We start from the raw sequence: 23,155 nt of genomic DNA on the forward strand, positions 1-23,155 counted from the left end.
TACCTGCTGTTTCTTCAGCTCCTTACCTGGGGCTCCTCCATCAGCTCTTACTTCAATGTACTCAAAATATTCAGAACATAAATAATAAGCTCCAATCATTCTGGTCACTTCAGTGACTGACTTTTAGATGACCTGTCAGTGAAGAGCTCGATATTCAGTCTGGCAAAAAGAGAATGAGTTTTCCAATCTTATTCATCTCTATCTAATGGTGTTCATTTCACCTTGAAGAGTTAAATGCTGGGCACAGAGCTGTGTAATTGTGCCCAGCACGGCCTTCCTTGCCGGGAAGGGGCAGCTGCAGTGCCTTGCTGCAGGCTGGAAGGGGCAGAGGGGTCACTGGTGTCCAGCCCGCGGCGTTCTCTGTGTCCAGTTCTCAGTGCTATAGTACACGGACCTGGGAGCAAACCTACCTTTTCAAAAAACTTTTGCCTCTTCTGGAAGTGGGATACTTCTAACATTTGTGTTTCTGATTCTCTGCTTGCTAACAACTTGCTGCTGAGGACTAACTTCTGTTTTGAATAAGAATTGGGTACAAAACCACAGTGTTTTACAACTTTCTTGTTTTCTCTGCTGCAACCAGATGTTTTATCCTTCCCTCATAACTGCAAACCAAATTACCAAATAAGTGGTCCTGATTATCAGAGCTGTTTAAATAAGGCTGTTCCACTCCTTCCAAGTTAGAGGTGCCCAATTAAAACACAGAGAATTCCGTGTGCAATGTGTGCACTACATTACACATCATTTAGCATGTGCTCCGATCTGTGTAACGGCCTCTTGGGTATCAGACGTGTTTCACAGACTAAAGTAAGGCCTTCTTTTGACCAAGGATGAGAGGACACCTGCATGAGTGTAATAGTTTGAATGCCAAGCTTCAGACACAAAATTAGTGATTTCCTAAAAGAAGAACATGAATTCTAGATCTGTATTTCATTGCCTGTGAGATTTCTGAAAGCTCTCAGCATCCAACAGCTCCAGGAGGTCAACAGAAATGGAGTCTCACATTTCCAGACCTGGGGGCTTTCTGTTTATGCCTAGTAAATATGTTTGTAATATTAATTGATAACTACAAAGTTTTGCAAAGCTTTTTAACACTGTTGGGTATTTAGTGTTTACCAGTGATGGTGTTTGCTGTTTGCTGTTTATCCTTGTCTGCAACCATTTTCTGTCTGTTGCTTCTGCAGTGGCTATTAATTTAATCCCAAAAGCCTATCTAGGAGACCTGCTTGTGAGAATCGTTTCATAGTGTGTGAGTTGTGTCATAGTGTGAGCTGCAGTTTTTGAAATGACATTGAGTGCAACTTGATCTTGTTTGTACTGGTGACTGAACAGACCAACCCCATTTTCTGTCTGGCAATTCTTATTATTATCTGTCCTACTTGCCATCAGCATCTTGAGACTGATTATTTAGTTACAGATGTCTTATAATACCAGTGATGTGTGTTTCCTTGTGAAAGTATTTGTCAGTGTTTCTTCACCTAGTCTAGCTTTCTCAGCCCTTTGCATTTTCTTCCTGTGTCTTTTTCTTCCTGTGTCTTTTTCTGACCTGTGGAATTTGCATTAACTCTGTGCTGAGCCCCTGACAACCTTCACTATTTAAGACTAACCCTTACAGATTTTTGAAATACATTTTATTGCAGAAAGAATAAGCTTTTGCAGGCTCGTAGAGATTAGTAGGTAGGGTAGTATGGAATAAGATATGATTTAACTCCCACTTAGTAGCTTTCCAATTGTTTTCTCAAGGGTGTCTGTTCTTTGTGGTAATCCCTTATATTTGCTATTGTTTCATTTCCTGCTAGTTTCCCTCTTACAGCCTTTTTCACTTTAATTTCTGTGCCTTCCAGCAGGATGATATCACACAGGTAAACTGTTGTTTATACCCCCCCCCCCCAAACATGTGCCTTTTCATGTCCATTCTGCTTCTCACTGTCAGTGTTGGTCACAGTTCACTGCCATGGTTTGTATTCCCAGTGGCGGTTCTTGAAAGGGATGCAAATGGTCCTGCTGTTCAACTGAACTGCACCTAAACATTAGGGCTTTTCCTTCTTGAACCACAGCCCCTTCTGCCCTGTGTAAAACCTCTCCCTTCTGTCACATTCCCCAAAATGTGTGCTGATGGTTCCCTTGCTGTCAAAGTGCCGTGTGTTTAATTGCCGTGTTCTGACCTGTGTTAAGAGCATCACTCCCAATACGTGACTGAATGAAACCAGCTCCAGGGAACTCCAGAATTGAAGGGATGGAGCTCCATGTTCTCTGGTGCCAACCAAAGCTTGGGTTCCATGGCAGTATATGGAAACAGTCTGGGAGAGAGTCAGGAAAGAAAATTGTTTGGTTTCCAGACAGCAAAAATGACCCCAGATTACCAACTCTTCTAGGAAAATGAGTGCAGTCCTGAGTCTGATGGAATCAAGTAGGGTACAAAAGGTGACCTAGAGTATACAGATATTTGTCTTCATTATGATAAATTTTTATGCAGGTTTTCAGTAATTAAATTGAAGTTTGTCTTACTTCCTTTTTTTCCTAAAAGATTCTTCCATGTATTTGGGACAGTGGCAGAATGATGATTGCAGAACTTAGGGCAGAAGTTTGGAGTTTAATGGTTAATGTTAATGTAATATTACAGTTTGGGAAATGGCTGTTTAAAGATTAGGTGAGTTTAGACCAAATGACTGCAAGAATGTTTTTTTCTGTAAGACAAATAGAGAAATGTCTGATTGTACCTGGGATAACGGCATCCCACCTCATATGAAAGATGAAAGAGCATCAGACATTTCATGTAACAAAGAGTAAATCAAGTAGATGTCTCGTGTCTTTTTTTCTATACTGTGCCATCAGTAGAACACAATGGCTGAGAGTCCTTGGTTTGCTGTAAGATGTAATGATATAATATACTCTGCAGAAGAGGTTCTCTATTAATAGTTACATGTGAAAATGTCTCTGGAGAGCTGATTAGTAAGCAGCTAATAGTTCATTTTCACAAATGGTTGAAGTTGGTCCTCCTGACTCTCTGTTGTGTTGTGTTACTACAGCTTTGACCTTTGAAACAACATACATGGAGTTTAATAGAATTAAGATGTAACTCAACCTTTTAAACATCAAAGACCAGTATTATTTCTTTCGTAATGTAAATTCAGCAGAACTACACAAAGTTAAATTTTAAAAAAACAGTGATATTAAAATTGAAGGTAATTTACCTTCTATTTGCTGGATCTCCTAAGTTATAAGCATTTTCCCTTTTGTTTCACTGCTTCCTAAATTTTTATCACAGGTTTAAACAAATAATAATGTAATGAGTGAACCTACAAAGACATGTTGTCTTGTTCCAGTATAAAAAAGGAATGTGCCTTCAGCAAAGTTTCTTAGCTGACTTGTTTAAAAAGGCAGGAGATAAAGATCAAGTCAGCTACTGATCCAAGAAAAGTGATATGACAGCAGAAGCTTGCCTAGAGAAAAAAGAATTCTTTTACGGTTTTGGATTGTCTTTTGATCCCCTTTTATCCGTGGGGACCATAAAGAGCCAGGTCAAGGTGGCTGTATTCCATGTGATCTGCAGCATGGTCCATATTTGATCTTGAATTAGCTTAAGCCTTTCCTAGGACACTTGTTTACAGTGTTTCTGAGATCAAAGGTATTGGAATGGCTTCCTTAAATCCCTGCTCTGCTAGAAGCTGATGAGGTTGCTGTCACAAATGTTGACAGTAATTCTCAGTATTATTAATTTTTATTGTTCAGTGTAGTTGTTTTCTTTTTGTTTTTGAGATGTTTATATGGAATAAATGTTTTTCTTACTTTCATACCAGGATTTAAAACCTTTATACCACATTTAAGTGTGCAGTGTATCACCAAACACAGACAACTATTAAGTATATATTTTTTTACAAGAATAATAAAGAATAGTTATAAATCACCCTTTTGTTGGAAGGGAAAATTAGGTGGACTATTTTTAGTTGTTTTATTCAAAATTCAATGAATATGTGGTAGCCTATTTCTAGTTAGTTTTATTTGGGTTTGTTTTGGAGGGTGGCATTTGGGTTTTTTTCCCCTGTAAGCGCAGGGCACTTCAGATGGGGAAAAAAACCATCCATGTTGTTAATTTAGTAGTTTTTTCTATTGTTCATCAGTTATGAAAATACAGCTGATTATGTGGTACTATCATAAAATTGTATACAATGTAGAATTATTTCTTGAAAAACTATTTAATTTCAAATGTCTGTGTTCTGCATCCTAAGAGTGACTCACTTGGAGGCCCAAGGCCTCTCTGTCTTTAGTCAAACCTTGTGTTGTATTTTGGCAATCTGACTTACCCTTCTCAACTGATCCCGAGTATTCTTATGGTTCCAGAAGTGCCTCTGATTTCAGTGTGGTTATTAATGAAATTGGATATTGGTCAGGGATGGTAATACTGAAATTTTATGGACATTTTTATTATTAGTGATGATGTTTCTGCCATCTGAAGGAACTTGACCTTTTCATTTTCAGTTTCTGCCACAGAGGCCGCATTCTGCCAATCCTGACTGCATGACTCCACACGGGACTGTCCTGCATCAAACCTTGGATTTTGATGAGTTCATACCACCAATCCCACCTCCACCCTACTACCCCCCAGAATACACCTGCACACCAGTGGTAGAGGCACAGAGGTGATTCTTCTTCTCTTTCTTACAGTCAGGGTGTAGTTCTGAGACTAAGAAGCAGACCAGTGGTTCTGCAGACTAAGAAGATCTTTCAAAGAATATAAAGGCAAATCATGTCCTTCACTTACATTGAGTGCTTTTTCCCAGAGAGATTACATATGGTTTTTTTGCAAACTTGTCAGGCTACATCTGGAAATATTTGTGTTAAAGCTTTGCTGTAAAAGAGAAATGATTGAATTTAGCTAAGACAAGAATAACCATATCTGAACTTAAAACAGAGATCAATCTTATAGGTGACCCTTTCACAATTAACATTATACACTTGAAGTTGAATATGAGATTTAATTCTTTAAGGAAGTCATTGTAGTTAAATGTATTAATGTGGAATAGTGAAGGACATTAATGATGGCACAACAGGCTGGTGGAGATGGCTGGCATCCTAAATGAAATAGAGTTTTTAAAGCTACCCCGTGAACTAGGACTTCATTTTGGTTGTCTAATAAATTTCTTCAATTTAATTCTCTGTAGTGTATTGGCTTTGAATTCAGAGAAGGCTTTACATCACTGTGGTGTAGGTAATAGTTTACCAAACAAATCCAATGCCATTTCTTAATTATTAAGTTTGCTTGTTTGTGTTTTTATACAGAGGTCTCCATTTGGACTTTCCTCATTCCCCGTTCGGTGCTTTGTACGAAGTAACCATTAATAGCCCGGGAATGCTGTATCCAAGTGAACTGCCCCCTCCTTATGAGGCAGTGATGGGAGAGATGCCGGCCAGTCAGGTAAGGAAAGCCAAAAGAAATAGTCTTCAGATTTCCATGATGCAAAACAATTCTAGATAAATTTTGAGGAACAACCATTAGAAAATACTTATATTCTTTAAAAACATTTTTCAGACCATTTTCTTTAAAAAGGTTTAACTAACACTTAATGTGTATTTTCCTTGTGTTCTTGTGCATGATTTCATCCATTAAAAAAGTTGAATGATACTGGACTGTCAGTAACAAAAACCTAGAAGAATGGATTGGAATCACAGAAGCATGGTGTTTTTCCTTATTTGAGGATAATAGTGTTTTAAAATAACATTACACTTCTCAATTCCTATAGGTAATGAGTAGTATTGATTAGGGAGCAAGCAGGTTTATTTTCTTAAAAACCCTTAAAGTTGTAAAATATTTTTTATTCCAGCTACTGCTAATATTGGATTTGCCTCACTGTAATATACTGCATTTCGTGGCAGCTCAACACAACAGTGTAGGTTTAGTAAGAAAAAAGGTAACTGTGTGTCTTGTGACATGCAGTGCTAATAACTTGTGGGTTTTGGGTATGTGTATATATAGCACAGTGCTCATGAACACTTGGATTTGCCTTGCATGTGATCCAAGCCAAGATAATTATGAATTGCCATTTTATACTCTGTGTGTAGCTAGAACGTGGTCTTGAAAATTCCTAAAATAAAAATCTCTGTAAATAGCCTCAGATTAACACAGTTAATATTTTCAGTTCCCTGCTTTTGTCAGATTTCAGGTCATGTCCTGGAAAAATCCTAGAATGGTATAGATTGTCAAAATGCTGTGCTCTAGTGTTGACAGGATGCCTTGAACCCAGTGCCAAATTTATGCTTTAGTAGTTGCAAAGTTGCAAAGATTTGAATGATAAAGAGATAGGGACTTATTCTTCCTATGAAACAGCAGCGAGTAGTTCCCTATTTATTGATTACCCTTTTGACTTTACAGCTTCTAATAAACAGTTGTGGCAGAAATGCTACTCCTGAGAGTGCAGAACACCTTTATCCTGAACTTCAAGAAAGGATCCCGTATACTTCAGACAAATATTGATATTACACTTTTTACCTTATTTTGTACTGTACAGTATGGACTCAGCTAAAACTGGAATTATAATGTATCTGCATATACAACCAAAGCTAAGTTTTGCTTGAAGTGATTTGTGGTAATTGAATCAGCCATCACAAAGGGGAAAATACTTAAAATTGCTTTTAGAAGCTGTAATTTCTTGCAGGCTCCAGGAGTCAAACACTCTAGATAGCGCTTATGAGTGGTTAGTAGTGCACTGTGGAAATACTTATGTTCAGGTTGCCAAATTGTACCCACATTTCAGAGGGGACTACCTTTTCTTTCCCCAAAGTATAACACTGAAAAGTTTGCTGGTGATTTATTTCACACTGGGGGAAACACAATTGAAACTCAAACCGAAAAAAATTACATGAATTTTTACTATTATAAACAAGAAGATTATTAAAATAATTAGTACAAATGTCTGAGAAAAAAGAAGACTGAGATGCAAAGCCCACAACAAAAACGCAATTAAATACCTCCAAGACATGCCTAACTTTGTATTGTACCCTCTACCTGCCACGATAAACATTGCACTGATTTTCATTTATTTGGCTATAATTAAATGAATCAGCATAAACCGAGTGTGATCACTGTGAGTGTTGTTTTTTGAACAACAAAATCAGAGTTTTCAAGGCCATCTCCTTTCTAAAATATTTTTATCCAAGTTCCATCCTTTTTCTTCTGCAGTAACTTAGATAAACCTGCAAGTCTCGGAGAAATTGATATTTTTTGGTGATAAAAAAACCTGGCAAAAGTGATATGAATCATGCATGGTCTGGAGGGAAAGAGAAGGATCATATCTGTGATGAGAATTCATATGTGGTACTAAGTAAGAATTAGGAAAGTGTCTATTAATAGTTAAGCACAAAATAATTTTAAGCACTCTTGTAATTGAGACTACTCTTTGCATGAGCATCAACATCTAGCAGCACAATAACACCAGCATATAACAGAAATATAATTTAACATCAGTAATTTGAAGATGCACTGTCATGCCCTTGCAAGAAGAGTTTGAGCCTTAATAAGTAGATGTATTCACTGTTAGGTGTTTGTTTGTTTGGTTTTGTTTTGTGTTTTTGGTGTGTTTGTTTTTTTTTTTACATCTGGGGTCAGTCTCAGCATCTTGTCTGTTCATCTCTGGTCACCTGAGTTCCAGAAGTGTTTCTTCTCCTCGCCAATGAAAATGAGTGGTGACTTTTCCTTTGGAATGGTGATAATTGTCCAGTTTTGGGGCCCCCTGGTGGTCTAGTGGTCAGGATGCAGCGCTCTCACTGCCGCGGCCCGGGTTCGATTCCCGGTCAGGGGACTTCCCCGGGCAGATGGAGCTCGTCAGCCCTGTAAGACCATCCATCTAAGAGAAGGTCACTCTAAACAAACCTACGTCCTGAGGATCTCACTGCCACTGTCCAAGCTTGCTCAGCCCTGGCAGATGAACCTCAGGATTAAAGGGTGGGCTCAGTTCAGCGCACACTGTGTCTCACCTAAAACATCCACTGCGCAGGCTGGAAGGGTAAAGACCTTTCCCAAATCTTCGTTCGTGAAGACTGCCCATACATACAATTGTACAGTTTCTTACCAGCAGGGAGTTTATGTATGTGTGGTAGTTGCTGGTTCAGAGAGCTTGTAGGAGCAAACTGATCCCAGGTGCTGCTCAGCAGTGAGGTTCCCTGGCAGTGATAACCAGAGCCCACACAGTGATGCTGGAGCCATGGACTTTTCTTGACAGCAGAAGCTCTAATGTAGTTTTGCAGTTAGTGTCCCAGTTAAGCTGTAGATGGAGAATGGAACCAAAGTCTAAAACAGTTTTAGGTCTACAAGGGGAACAAAATGGAGATCTGAATTCTTACATAATGGAAGTGCTCTCCTAGAACATGCACCAAGCACAGCACAGTATGAACTGAAATAATGAGATTTATAAATCCCTCAAAGGCAGACTTTGCCATGGAAATCATGGCAGATTTACCTATAAAAGTGCTTCTGGGAACCATTATGTAATAATGTCATAACTGTAAACCTTTTACAAATAGGTTTTATTTGTTTTTAAATGGATTGAGGTCCTTAGAATTTTATTAAATTATATCAAATTAGACTCAGTAGTTCATTAATTTCATGAGCAACAAATGTCAGTGCTAATTTATGTGACTGCATCAATGTAAAAACTGCTGTTGTCATCTGTACTGATTAAGAATTCCCATTCCATGACTATGAAAAAAAGTGGTTTTCACACACAGTTTTCCATGCAAAGTATCAACTAGGATATAAAAAGGATGAGAACAAACAGATCAGAGTTCAGTGACTGTTTTTATAAGGTTTGCTCACCAGTCGGCTCTGCAGGCTTGTTAAAAGCACCAGTTTTCTTGCATTTTCCTGTTGAAAGCTCAGTGACTGTCTTTACCACCTTCATGTCTTAGGATGTGCAGTCAATAAGGTTTTATTACCCCTGGCTGTGTAGGAACCTGTATGAAACCATGTGCCATTTCTATGTGAACCACAACTCAGACCTGGCTTAAAAATTGTCAGTGTTACCTCCTACAATTAAAACTGTGGTTCTCCTTCCCCCTCAGGCAAGAAGTTCAATCAACCAAATGCATATAAAATACATTCAGCAGTTACCCTGAGAGAATCTAGTGTCAATAAATGTTTCAGCACAATATTCAGTAGATATTTTTCAGTCAGCAATCAGGTTTATGAAAGCACCTTGGTTAAGAATTTATGAAAGTACCTAGAACCCCTAGATTTTTAAAAATAAACAAACGCCCTTAAAACATTATACTGTTTCTTCCAAAATGTAGTTAGTCTGAATTTTCTCCAACAACAAAGAGAATTTGAGAACACTTCTTACTTTTCCAGTTAGTTCCCAGGAACGATCTGCAGCTTGAAGGGACACCACATTTTACTTTTTACCACTGATGCGATACTCTGCTACAAAAAAGATCTTTAAGAAATTTCCAAGGGAATTGTTTAAAAATATGAGTGGTTACACGTTTTCTTCCCAGTCCTCTATCCATCTATTGCTGAGTTTAAGTATTTCTGGCACTGGTTCTTTATTTAGAGTTGTATTTACTAACACTTAAAATCACTTTTAAAAACTGAACTTGTATCACAAAAATTTCCCTAATCACTTGCTCATAGTAAGCTATAGATAGGTAGGTAGGTAGATAGATAGATACATAGATAGATAGATAGGAAAAAATAAAATATTGAGCACAGTTAGTTATGTGTATATATGTGTGCTGTAATCTACACTGGCATGTGAAATGGAAGCTCTTTCCATAATAGCTTCAGACTAATCGTGTCACAGCCAATTTTTAGAAGACCAGATACAAATTAAGTGCTTGACACAAAGGTGCACACAGAAGGGACTGATGCTTATTTCTAGACTGTCACCAACCATAAATAGTTTTACTAGTTGATTGTGGCCCTACAGACAGAAGGAGATAGGATGCTTTCTGCTAAAGATGGTATCAATCTCATTCCTTTCGACCTTTTTTATTGTTACCAGCTATTTATTGGAATAATTTTTTTATAATCACATTCCCAAAGAACTGCCAAAAATCTGTTGAGATTGGTGACAAGGTGTCATGGTTTGAGATAGCCCCAAAATCTAATTCCCTAGCTCCATTCCCCCTCCCACATCTCAACCCAGTGAGAGATGATTCTTTCCAGACAAAACACACCAGACTCAGAATGGGGGAAAGGGAATATATTACAATGACTGTACAAATAAATATTATTATAACACATTATACACACGATCACAACTACCTGTACCATGACATAAGTATTTACAATGGATCAGATCTCCTCTCCCCTCCAAATAAAAGTCCAGGAGGGAAGAAGGACAGATCCCTTTCAGTCTCTAAGCAGGAGTATCTTCTACAGCAACAATCTGTCTTCTTCAGCATGCAGCAGCTGATAGCTGGATTTCTGCCAGCACTCATGAGGGAGGTATCCAAGCTCTCTCGGCCTGTCGCCACCAAGCGAGGGGTCTTCCATGGACTACGTCGCCCCAGACAAGGTCGTTTCACCACGTCATATCACGAGACGCAGGGGGTCTTCGTGACGGTCTGGTATCTCCAGGAGATTCAAGCTCCTTGCAGGGCCTCTGTGCCCTGCCTCAGGCTGCGAGCTTCTTTGTAGCTTGCAGCAAGGGAGGGCCCCCAAGGTCACCCTCTCCGCATTCCATCCTGGCTGAACTCTCAGGACGACTGAGCTTCTTAGCTCTTCTCTGCAGTGCATGTCGCACTTCACCCCTCCCTTCAGGAAGTGAGGGGTTTTCCAAGGAGTTTGGGGGGTCTGGTTCAGTTCTTACCCCCAAAACTCTGTAGCTCTGCTGCTGACTCTTTTTTCTTGGCTCTCCTTCCAAGAGTCCTCTCTACGGTGCTGCATGCTGTTTCGGCTACTTCTCCGGTTCAGGTCTTATCAGTTGACTTCTAGCCAGAGTCTCTGGACGCTGCATCTCAGCTTCTGCTTTGTCTCTGCTGCCCACGGTGGAGAAAACATCTCCCAGCTTAACTACAGACACTTAGCTCAGTCTAACACTGTTCCAAGTCTCTGCAGTCCCCCCAGTCAGGGCTGGGAGGGGGCCAGAGCCCTCCAAGGGGCTCCGAGCCCCTTCCTCGTGGCTCACAACATGGCCACCTCTCCTACAACAAACAAACTACAACTCTTCTCTTCCGTTTGCTTGTGGTATGTTTACATTTTGCAGGAGCGCCCATTGGACAAAACTTCAAAACTTCCAGGGGTTTCCACCCCTTGGGGTTTTACCATTTTTCTTAGCCTCTGGGGGAAAACAAGGTCCAAACCACTACACAAGGTCCAATCCAAAATCTATTCAAATCAATAGAAATAAAATTTCCTAAATTTCAGGTGTTTATGGGTGCAGTATTTCCAGGAGAACTTATTCTGTATTTTGTTCACATGATTCTCAAAAGCGAAGGGCAGTTACCCACTTATGTCCATCCCTTCAGAAAAAAGGTGAGTTATAATATTATCAGCATTCTGGAGAGCACTCTGCACCAACCCCTTGGGTGGCAACGATGTTATAGGGCTTAAAAAACACCAGGAGTTAACATCCCTGCATATAACCAAAGAGAAATACTGCTCTTGCGCTTGGTTTTGTGGTTTCTGTTTTCCTCTGTCCTATTTTAGGGTGATACGATGTGAAAATAACCCAAACATAATATGGAAAAATGCAGACTGTAGAAACAGAATTTACTTGTAATAAATGCATTAGTTTTAAGCATTGCAGACATCAAGTTTTGTAATGTGGACCTGCAGCTGCCTGTGAATTCAAGATTAATTTACCTTGTAGATTCTCGAAAAGTGAAAATTGTGTTAAGTACATTCCTTTGCCCTGCATTTGGTTCCTGACCCAAAGATGTTGTAAAATAATTTAAATCATTTTCAATCTGAATAGCAGCCGATATGAAAGCTATTCGATGTTGTCAGGTGTATTCTGCAGATCAACAGTGCTACACTTTGCTTGGTACAATCCAGATTAACGTGCTGTTTCACTAAAAATGTTCATTTAGGTCTCTGGTACCGCCCAGGAAGTGTCTGACTCAGCCCTGGGGGAGAGGAACGTGACCCCGGACTTCAGCACACAAGGTGATCGTGGCACTGCCTTTGTCTACTTAAAGATGGAGTAGGAGTTTTGAGTGGACTTTTCCTTCTCCTCTGCCCTTCCCAGTGGAGACAGAAGGATTTGCTTTCAGATTATTCATGGCAAGATGAACCTTTTCACAGTCAAGAGAGTGATGCAGCTGGAAATGCAGAGCAGAGTTTTGCTAAACCAAGCATGGTCTCTAAAGCCCTTCGAGGCAGATATGGCGACTGGCCTTTCTCTTTGAAGAGTCCTGCCCATACCTGCAGCTTGTTTCTCATTGTCAGCAGCCACAGGTGCCTTCCTGATAGTCCCCCCAGGCCTTCTCCATATGGTAGTTTCATGCATGGCTTCCAGAAGCCTGGATGGAAGCTTGCTGCCTGAAGCATAGATGTTGGGAATGCAAGTAGATGAGTAGTAGCAGTATAGCGCCTGTTTGTTCAAAGTTTAAAAGTCAGTACCCTTGCCATGTCTGTTGCTGCAGAGAGGCTTTTTAAACACTGCAGCCTCAGTTTGTATGAAACAATTATTGTAGTTAAATTTCCATTAAATGCTTTTCCTCTTCATATTCATATTGCATTAATAAGCAGACTGGCACGTGTTCTCAGTACACTCTGGGCAGAGAGGTGATGGCAGAGTGGTCCAGGAAACAGAAATGGTGCTCTCTTGCCTGACCTCCAGCATGGGACTGACAAGCCTGGCAGATCAGCGCAGAGCATCTGTTCCTACATGCACAGAGTATCTGTTTTGTGGAGTAGGATTTCAGTTTCCAGATCCACCCCACCAGTGATCACCTTTAACCACTGCTAATTTTTTTTTTTAATTTTTAAATAGTGTTTGAAAACTGCAAGTGTGTGTGTTATAACTGAGGGAGACTGAAGGTGTTTTGTAAGAGCTGCTGTGAACAAGGGCTTTGTCTAGAGAGCTAGTCCCTAAAGTTTTACGTCCATCTGGACTTCACATCCACAAATGACAGTCTAAATTTTAAGGCCAATTCTAGAGGTTTGACCATTGGGAACCAGTGGACCAGCTCTCAAGCCAGGGTTTTGACATTATGTATCATGCTGTGTGCACATGAAAGGGAACTAAGGAGGTCTTCAGCATATTTTATTTGTGTAAAATCAGTCAGGTACTACCATTCCATGTCTTCTGAGCAGTGATTGCGTCTCATCTGCTTCAGACCCTTCTTTCTGCTCTCCGTAGTACCAGAAAAATCATGTCAATGGAAGAGCAGAATAGTTAGAAGCCGAAAATACAGTTTAAGGCCCTTAAGTCCAGATAGCAAATAGTACAACCAACCACACTCCTGGTTATTAATTAAATTGAATCATACCAGAGAGTGTTTGGATAGTGCAGATCTGTGCCCTGAAAACAGGCACAGCTACTGGATGCTTTCATTTATCCATACAGACTTTATAAATATTTCAAAGCTCTAGTTAAGGGAATATGTTGCAAAGAATTATCTATGTAAAAATGTTTGTGGACACGTCACAAATATAAATAGTCCAATAAACCACTGCAGCTTTGCACCTAACACATAATAAAGGGAGCATATTATGCATTTTTAGCACAATGTAGATGTGTAAATGTATTTTCACTATTGATTATTATGCCCTTTTTGACAGTGTAAGTGTTAGAAATTTATTTCCTGGAAACCCCAAAAGAAAATCGTGATTCATTTTGTGTGCGAAGAAAATGTTCTTCACAAAATCTAACCTCAGGAATATTTGATTTTTCTTGTGATAGTTAATTTTCTTATACTGTAGAAAGCTTTCTGCTTTCTAGACCTCAAAACACAGGAACACATAACAAAAGTTCTGTAATTCAGAAAGATCCTATTCTTCTATTCCTGAAGGAAATAGGTAAAATACATTTGTCTCATCAATATGATTAGTAACAACTGTCATGCAAAAAGAACAGATCAGAGCCTGCTGAGCTGAATAGAATTAGGTGATTTTTATTTTGTAAATATTTTGATTTTAGATACAGGACTTTCAGGAATTCCAGTCTGATATGGGAAACGTTGTCTACACTATTGGAACTTGGAGACTGGGTTATCTAGTTTTATTTTCTTTATTTTTCTCATGACTTTGGGAATAATGCAGAACCAAATATTTATTTTCATAGGGTATTTGTAGACACGACAGAGAAAATGACAACAAGCTCAGTTTTTAATACAAAGGGTTCAAAGATGATGTGACCTTATGTTGAATATTTAGCTTGTACCTGAATCATGTGTCACAAATGTTGTGTGCCAGAGATGTTCTATGATGGTGAATGCTTATTTGTAAAGACCTTTATGCTTCAAGGAAATGTTGGTTGATTGAATAAAGCGTTAGGTGCAGAGCTAACACTGACAGGAGCGATAGGTTTAAAAGTGATCAGAGCCATGTTTTCTCAGCATCTGTATAAAGTTTTACTTTCCCTGCCACAGGCAATCTCTCTTTGTTTACCAGAGAAACCAGTAGTGAAAGAGCTGCTCCTGTCCAGATGTAGTTGCAGATAATACTTTCATACCAGGTGCTCAAACATGCTTATACTGGAGGACAGCACAAAATTGTCTTTGCTGAAGGACATGAGAAAGAAGGAAATTACTTCAGTGTTTTTTGCTTTGGCATTCCATCATCTGAGAGTTTTTGAATAATTATTGATGTACCTGCTGATTACTAAATTTAAATCAGTACATTGAAAATGGGGCAGGAGAGGAGTGGGAGGAAGGCAAGAAGTTTTTATTAGTCTCTGAACCTCTTGTTTTGCAGTTTCTGTTGAGAGCACCTCTCTGTTGGTCTCTGAGGCTGTTGATATCCCTGACCGCAGCTACTCCTCTGAAGATCTTTGTTCGCTGGAAGTTCAAGGATCTCTCCACTCTGCAGATCTTTCTCCCTTCTGTATAACCCCCAAAGGGGCTGCAGACCAGAGCTGCAGCCCCCTGGATTACCACACTCACTGCAGGTTCCACAGAACTCGCTCGGAGGGTTTTCCTGAGGATGACAGTTCCCACAGCCGAGCCTCCACAGACAGGGCTCACAGACAGGAAAAGAACCGTGCCCATGGCAGGCCCTTGGACAGTTCCTCAGGGAATTACAGCCCCTCAGAAAGAGAACTGCAGAGTTCTGCTCAAGAGAGCAATGCCACGGCACCTTTGAAGCAAAAGAAAACCTGCTATGTGGACTTCAACCAGCCTGTCCCTTTGCAGACCTCTCCCTGTTTTGGACCTGCAAATACTTCATCATACACAAGTGACCATGAGACTGCTGTGCAGCAGCACATTAGAAAACACCCAATTTCAAACATAGTCCGATCAAACAGTGCCCCCGTGTCATGGTCGTTTGTGACAGAAGGTAGGTGTAGAACCACAGGGCTGCAAACATGGAACAAATGAGTGGTGTGTGATTTATGCAGCAAATGGTGCTGCTGGGAATTATATACAACGTTCCAATGAGGACTGACTTATGTGTGAAGGCTTTAGTTCCATGCATATTTTCTAAATATGAAAATTTTTAAGAATGGAAATGCAAAAATTGACAGAGTGAAATTAATTTTGGCTTTTCTAAATTTCCTTGTTCTTTCTGTAATGCTCAGAAAACCATGTGTTGGGTAGCTGTCTCCACCTCTCAATTACTGTTACACTGAGAGACTGAACTAAGAAGTTGAATGGTAGCTGGTGTCTCTTTAGGAAGCTGTTACCTGAGCTGTCACACGTGTAATACAGCAGGTTGTATTTCCCAAAGGTGACACTGACATTGAGAGTATTGGGGCATGTCAGGGGCAGTCAGTGTGACCAGTGGCAAGTTGGAGTGTAGGGTGGAAAGTTTTAAAGGACAAAGAAATGAAAATGAGGCACATGACAAGATGATAAATGGAAAGGAAAGCTTTTGGCTGTGGAGGATAAGTATCTTGTGCTATAAATCTCCTTTTAGACAAGTAGGGAAGACAAGAGTAGATGCTGACTGGACGGTGTATTTTCATAAAAAAAATCTGCTTGTTAGTGAAAAAGAAAGGGTTGATTTAGTAGAGAATAATAGCAGGAATGTAGAACTGTCTAAACCATTTGGAAAGAGCAGGTTTTACAAAAGGATGTAACCTGTTCAGAGAGGTTCAGAAGGGTAACCTGGCTTGAAAGTAAAGATTTTAAAGCTTTGTAAGATGTCAGAGATTATGCTGTTACAAGATCTGTTCCCTGGGCTTTTTAAGGGATCTACAGGAAGAATCATGTGACTAGCTCAACAGAAGTAGACAAAATGTTGAAATAACTAGTTTCCTTTAGGATGTGTCATGGTTTGAGATAGCCCCAAAAATCCAATTCCCTAGCTCCATTCCCCCCTCCCACATCTCAACCTAATGTGAGATGGGTTTTTCCAGACAAAACACACCAGACTCCAAAGTGGGGGAAAGGGAATATATTACAATGACTGTACAAATAAATACCATATCACATTATACACATGATCACAAACTATCTCTACCATGACGTATGTATTTACAATGGATCAGATCTCTTCTCCCCTCCAAATAAAAGTCCAGGAGGGAAAGAAGGACAGATCCCTTCCAGTCTTTAAACAGCAGCATCTTCTAATGCAGCAGGTTTCTCCTCATCTCATGCATGCAGCAGCTGTGGCTGGCTTTCTGCCAGCATCCACGAGGGAGGTATCCAAGCCTCTCTCTCTCGGCCCCATCGCCTCACAACCGAGGGGTCTTCCGTGGGCTTCGTAACCCCAGACAAGGTCGTTTCACCACGTCATATCACGAAGACACAGGGGGGTCTTCGTGACGGTCTGGTATCTCTTGCAGGGCCTCTGTGCCCTGTCTCTCAGGCTGCCACCGTGGCAGCAGTGCGAGGGGGGGAGCCAAGGTCAACTCCCCCCGCATTCCATCTGGCCGTCCCGGTCCAGCTCCGGGACGTCTTTTGAGCTTCTTAGCTCCTCTCTCTCTCCGGTGCTGCATGTCCAAAACTCTTCTCCTTAATAGGAGTCCATCTCCCTCTTTTCTCAGAGGGATCTCAAAGGAGTTTTGGGGGAGTGTGGTACAGTCTTACCCCCAGAACTCTGTCTCTTGGCTCTCCTTTCCTCGGCTCTCCTTCCAGGAGTCTTTCTCTGGTGCTGCATGTTGCTTCTGCTGCTCCTCCAGTTCAGGTCCTTATCTCTGGCTCTCTGCCACCGTTTCTCTGGTCAGTGTCGGCTGCTGCTCTGTGCCCATGGAGAAAACATCTCCCGGCATAACTACAGGCACCTAGCCCAGCTTTATGCTGTTCCAGGTCCCTGCAGCCCCCAGCCAGGGGCTGGGAGGCCCCAGAGGGCCCAAGGGGCTCAGAGCCCCTTCCTCGTGGCTCTACAACATGGCCACCTCTCCTACAACAACCAAACTACAACTCTTCTCTTCCGGTGCTTGTGATATGTTTACATTTCTGCAGGAGCGCCCATTGGGCAGAACTTCAAAACTTCCAGGGGTTTCCACCCCTTGGGGTCTACCACTTTTCTTAGCCTCTGGGGGAAAACAAAGTCCAAACCACTACAGATGACATGTTGGTTCTGTTACACTCCTTGCATCATTACTCTGTAGATTTCAGACCCCTCATACTTCGCTCAACAGTTGAATGTGGTTTACCTTTAGAAATCTAGCCCCCAAATCTGGGCCAGGAAAAGCAAATCTTTAATCTAGAAGTCTGCATTTATTTTATGACATTCTGCTAGGATGTATGTGCTATGAAACTGCTGTGCAGACATTAAATAAGAATTTCTGAATCCTTTCTACTGTGCCAAAGACAAGAACAGCCCTTTCTCTTCTGGATGAGGCTCTGCAGCTTTCCAATATTGTGCTCCCCGTGCTGGGTGAGCAGTGTTTGAGAGGTTGCTGTAGGCAGCCCTATCCACGTGTTCTTGCTGCCTGCTGGGACACCTGGTACAACAGATGCTCTGCCTTCTTTTTCAATGTATCCTAAATACATTCATCATCTTTTCTGGAGAAGTGGCATGGGGGGGCACCAGTTGAACATCACTGAGATGTAACTGGGCTCACCAAGAATTGTAACAGAGGCGGAGAAGGTCCTAGAAATAGGTGTATACGAGGGAGGGGGAGTCAAGAAGTGACTGTGCTGACCTCATTTGCTGTTCTTTCGCTGCCCACAAAAGACTCTTTAAAATGAAATCCTTAAGAGAAGCAGATGAGTCTAGATATGCGTATTTCTTTCATGTATATGTTTGGCAAACTACAGTTTGCAAAATTTTAGTCTGTGAAGATTTTTACAACTTCACATTGCTTCCTCTTCCTTTTATTGAACTTTATTTGGAAATCATAATAGATTAGAAGCAGCCCTATTCTAATATCATTACTGGCTGTGTTTGTAGCAGCCGTGAAGCATATTTTTCCTAAGCTGTGACAAACAGCTGAAGTTCTTTATAGTCCTTGTAACTTTAAAAAGGCATTTGATCCAGATTTTCCACAACTGGCTATTGGTTCTACTCACTGTAGAATTTTAAAATATATCCACGGAGTTGACCAATAGGCAAAAGTTAAAGAGAACCACTGAGCTCCCTCCATCAACCCAGAAGAAAAAGGGTTTTCAGGGTTTTTTCAGTAACATACACTTTTCTTTTAAAATTGTCCTGGAGTAGAAGAACTGGTCAAACAGACTGACTCTATGAAAGACAGAGCTGGAACCTACATATTGTTAATACTAATGACTCATGTAAGGGACTGTGGATTTTGGAGAACTGAGGCTGGAGGAGGTTCAGCCATGTTCACAAAAGGCAAAAAACAGTGGGTAGATTATACTTGTGGTTTGGGTTTATCTTAAGACCCAGTCTTTCTACTTTAAGAAAAAATTATTAATTTATCTTCTGACTCACCTCCACGTACAAGCCAATGTGAAGAGATTCAGAAGCACAACCTTGATATTTACTGTGTAGACTTTTGTTAAATGGGTTTTGCACGTTGCTGTGATTGCACTGCCCATAGTTTGGAACATAAATTATTTGACATGCAGATGTGGCACATGTGCAACACAACAGCAATAAGATTTAAGAAATAAATAATTGGACATTTTAGTGCTGGCATAAAACTGTGAGCTTTTTGGTCAATAAAACACAATTCATGTGCTTCAAGCACATCTTGACGTGATGGGGTCTTTGTGGTATGTACAGTCAAATAATTCTCCCATTAATACTTTAATGTGAGCTTGATTATTTTTTAAAATATCTGTCATTTTTAGTGGAGAAATTATAAGTGAAAGTTTAATTTAATAGGTGCCATTATAGTCCCTGTATAGTCCCTGGACAACACAAGTATGGTGGGTTCACATACAATCTCTGTCAGACATAGTTCCCTCTTAAAAAAATTATTTAAAAGTTAATAGTTTGCATGTTTTTTCTGTCCTTTCCCTGTAAAATTTATCGTAGCAAAGTAAGACAAAATCAACCTCTAACACAGAGGTTAACAAACCTAACCTAACAAACACAGATGTTTGCTACAATAAATTTAATTTATAATCAGCTATGTTAGACTGTGTGGCTGTATCAGTTGAGTGTCTGAATGATTACTGTAGCGTTTGTGTTCCACATAATTCAATGTCTAGTGGTGTAGTTTTGACTCGCTGTAAGTACATTAAGCAGTATAGTAAAACATCTCAGCCTCGGTCATATTGATCACCATAACTGGTCTACTCTGGCCTCCAATCGGGAGGCCTGGAGACACACCATCTATAACGCAGCTGTCTCCTTTGAGAACACACGCAGGATCACCCTCGAGGAAAAAAGGCAACGCAGAAAGAACCGTGTATTGCAGAATACACCTTCTAAGGAGTCTTTCTGCTGTGCCTTTTGCAATCGGATATGTCTGTCACGTATTGGCCTCATAAGCCACCAGCGTGCCTGCAACAAATGTGGATAGAGCCTTCCCAAATCTTCGTTCGCGAAGCCTAGCCATGAGGGATGGGAAGACAGAACCTCTGAAGTGTCTCTCTTAATAAGCATGCTATGATTCATGTGCAGCAGTACTTCAGCATAATAGAGCAAATTAAAGACAGAGTAGAAGCTGTCTCTCCTAATTTCTTACAGATTTTCTATGTTTGTAGCACCTTAACATCTGTTTCCTTCATTTAATTATTCACTCTACCAGAGAGGATTATATGGGCTTTTCATTATAAACTGTCCCTGGAGATATGGAAGAAAACCTCTTCTAATCCACCTAGAAGTTCAATAGAGTTTTCAGTCTTGGAAGCAGATGTAAACAACCATAGCATAAAACTGAAAACTTGTTCCATCTTGACTGTCAGAAATAGAAAGACCCATTAATCTAATCAGGGGTGTATGACATTCATCCTGCAAAGAATGAGAATATAAAAAAGGAGGTAGAAATACTGAATAAAAGACTGGTTTTGTAGAAATAAGAGGGATCCATCTTTCTCGGTTTTCCTATTTTCCAGTATAAACTCTGTCTGCCAAGGAAGTATAGAAAAATCTGAGGATTGCCCCTAGTAGGGAACCTTCCAGAGCTTCAGTGCTTAGGCCTGAAATATTTACGATTACAGAGGAAGCCATCAAGCAGGAACTTTATCTTCCTATTTGTATCTATTTAACAGCTCATAGGACATTTCTGTGTGTAGTAGCTTCTCTTTATGAATATTGAAAACAGTATTTCCTCTGAGTAGTTTCATTCTGTAAAGGAGATAGTAAAAGATTCCAGTGTATTTTAACTTGTTTTGGGCAGAGGACAGCACAGGTTGACTTTGCTCCTTCTGTCTCTCTCTCTTTGGTTAAAGGTGATAATTGTGCCTGGACTCCTGTATGCAGCCAGTGTCAAGATGCAGGATTATCTCCAGCTACAGTAGAAACAGGTGAGGATCAGTTTTCTAAAGCAGTATATTTGCTTCTTTTCTTTTAACAATAATTAAAAGCTTGTGATAGAGAAATGAGCTTTAGAAAATTTGGGGCAGAAAAGCCACTTAGCTAACAGCATACATATATGGTGTACAGTGCTGATGGAACCAGCCTTGAATGAAAATAAATGCTGCTCTCTTTTAGATTAGTATTTTTGCTTTCCCTATGTTTCTTACTAATGTCTCTTCTATTATTCACTGCATATAATTTTCGAGGCCTAAAAACAAGCAGAATTTTAGACTTATTTGGGGAAGGGGGGAGCTGGGCCTAAAACTTTACAAATTACATATGTAATACAGAGTAGGTCATGTTTCTCCTTATCAGTAATATCAACTGAATTCTCTGAAGGTAGAGGTAACAAAAACATCTGTGATTTATGAAATGCTTTCCTACGCACCCACTCATTCTCAAGGTAGTCCTCCTTGGTCATGGGAAAGTCTTAGTCTTGACTCCTGGTTAAACTTACCCATTTTGCAGTGTTTCCTTGATTGCATGTTTTTGCTACTCTTCAAACAAAACAGACATTTTATGACAAAATAAAAACTTTGTGACAATATTTGTTTTGCCTTTTTTCTTTTCTTTTTTTCTTTTTCTTTTTTTAAACTATTACTTTAAAGATATTCTTCCCCCCCTTTTTTAGTTGCTGTTTCTGCCTCTGCCTGTCAGCATTCTTTGAGCAGTTTCCTACCAACTGGAAAACAGAGGGATACACGGAAAATTGACCTGCACCTAAAGCCAAAGGCTTTTCACACAGTCTCAAAAGAGCGGCCACACTCCTTAGTGGACCTTAAGGCCTATAAAGACACAAAAATTTTAGTGGCAAAATTTTTGGAACATTCAAATTGTAATCTCCCTCCAGAAGTACGTCACGTAGTGAACAGCATCCGCTCAGTAATTAAATCTGATGAGAGACACATGGAAGAAGCCATCTTCAGTGCCAATATTATAGACCAGGTAGGCCACCTGTGATGTGTTCAACTTCGATGGACAAGCCTTATTTAAATGTTTCTGCCGTTTTAACTGCTTCAGACAATTGCTTCAGAAGTTCTTTTATAGTAACATGGTATATTTTCATCGTAAGGAATAGTTTATATTTACTGGGCAGCAGTGCATTTTACAGTGAAGCATTATAAATGCATTTAAAATCACTCAGCTTGGCCTAGTAAGAACCTAGGAGATCTGTAGGGAACTGATTTACATGTTGATAATCATCCTCTCCTATCTCCAATGTCTTTCTGGACCTGTGACTGTTCCATACATCAATTTGGGATGTATATATACAGAGATAGCCAGAACTGACTTGGATCTGTTGTTTTTTGAGGCAAATGTATTTGTGCAGCATAAGCTACTGGCTGAAAAGAATGGGTAGGTATCCAAGCAGGGCCACATCCATCTCAAAAAACAGTGCAGACCAGAAGTATTATAATGGTCCTTGCTGGTTTTAAGAAAAAGAATTGAGAAATTGTGCTTTTCCAAATGAAAGAATAATGCTGCTACTCACCCTGAGTGACAATAAAACAGACATAAGGTGTGGAAGGAATCCTATAAACTGAGGGAATTAGTGGAAGCACCTTTTAATATCTCATGCATATTTAATAATACATCATCTTTTGCAGGAAGAAAGCTGGTGAATCACCTCTTGCAAGTATTGTTACCAGAATGACAGAAATTATTTTCTTTTACCTTGTCCAATTGGAAAAGCAGAATTCTCTTAGCAGGATGCCTGTAGAGTTTCCAGAGCTTGACAGATGACTAAGGACACACCCCGGGGGGCTGTTTCTCTCCCTTCTGAGACATTGTAATTTCTGGGATATTAGTCAGCTGATCCCGAAATGAGGGAAATTGTCTAAGTGTTGAACTAGGATGTGGTAACACTTGAAAAGCACATGAGAGAGTTTGATGTGCAGCAGGAACCATGCAGCACTTGAAGCTTGCTGCAAGACTGCTTTTGCTCCCTGTGAAGCAGAACGCAGAAGCAGCACTGGATAAGTGCCTGTGCAGTCACACAGACACAAAAGCTGCACTGTCATGATGTCCTTAGTGCTGGCAATATGGGGGGAAACTGTAATGATTTTATTGCTTTACAAAATGCATAGCCCATTAAATCCCCAAGGTTAGAAAGCTGAAAACAATTTTCTTTACATGAAAAAACCCAGTTGTTCACACTTTGAGTGCTTATGTAGATCACAG

The 23,155-nt window shown here is 40.2% G+C and overlaps 1 protein-coding gene across 6 annotated transcripts in view; it reads left to right on the forward strand.

The window, feature by feature from the left end:
- The window catches only part of FAM189A1 (family with sequence similarity 189 member A1), a 115,026-nt gene that overhangs the window by 87,158 nt on the left and 4,713 nt on the right, over nt 1–23,155 (forward strand). For 3 of the 6 annotated variants that reach the window (XM_027740842.2, XM_039383763.1, XM_039383764.1), the window contains 7 exons: nt 1,842–1,859; nt 4,477–4,637; nt 5,278–5,413; nt 12,022–12,097; nt 14,852–15,433; nt 20,848–20,922; nt 21,606–21,919. In XM_027740842.2, coding sequence (XP_027596643.1) covers nt 1,842–1,859; nt 4,477–4,637; nt 5,278–5,413; nt 12,022–12,097; nt 14,852–15,433; nt 20,848–20,922; nt 21,606–21,919 — 1,362 coding nt within the window. The remainder of the gene's footprint in view (nt 1–1,841; nt 1,860–4,476; nt 4,638–5,277; nt 5,414–12,021; nt 12,098–14,851; nt 15,434–20,847; nt 20,923–21,605; nt 21,920–23,155) is intronic. The other 3 variants (XM_027740841.2, XM_039383762.1, XM_027740843.2) reach the window with 2 other exon arrangements.

Source organism: Pipra filicauda, unplaced genomic scaffold, assembly GCF_003945595.2.
Source record: "Pipra filicauda isolate LSUMZ 115617 unplaced genomic scaffold, ASM394559v2 scaffold324_size1259732_pilon, whole genome shotgun sequence".
Classification (NCBI taxonomy): Eukaryota; Metazoa; Chordata; class Aves; order Passeriformes; family Pipridae; genus Pipra; species Pipra filicauda.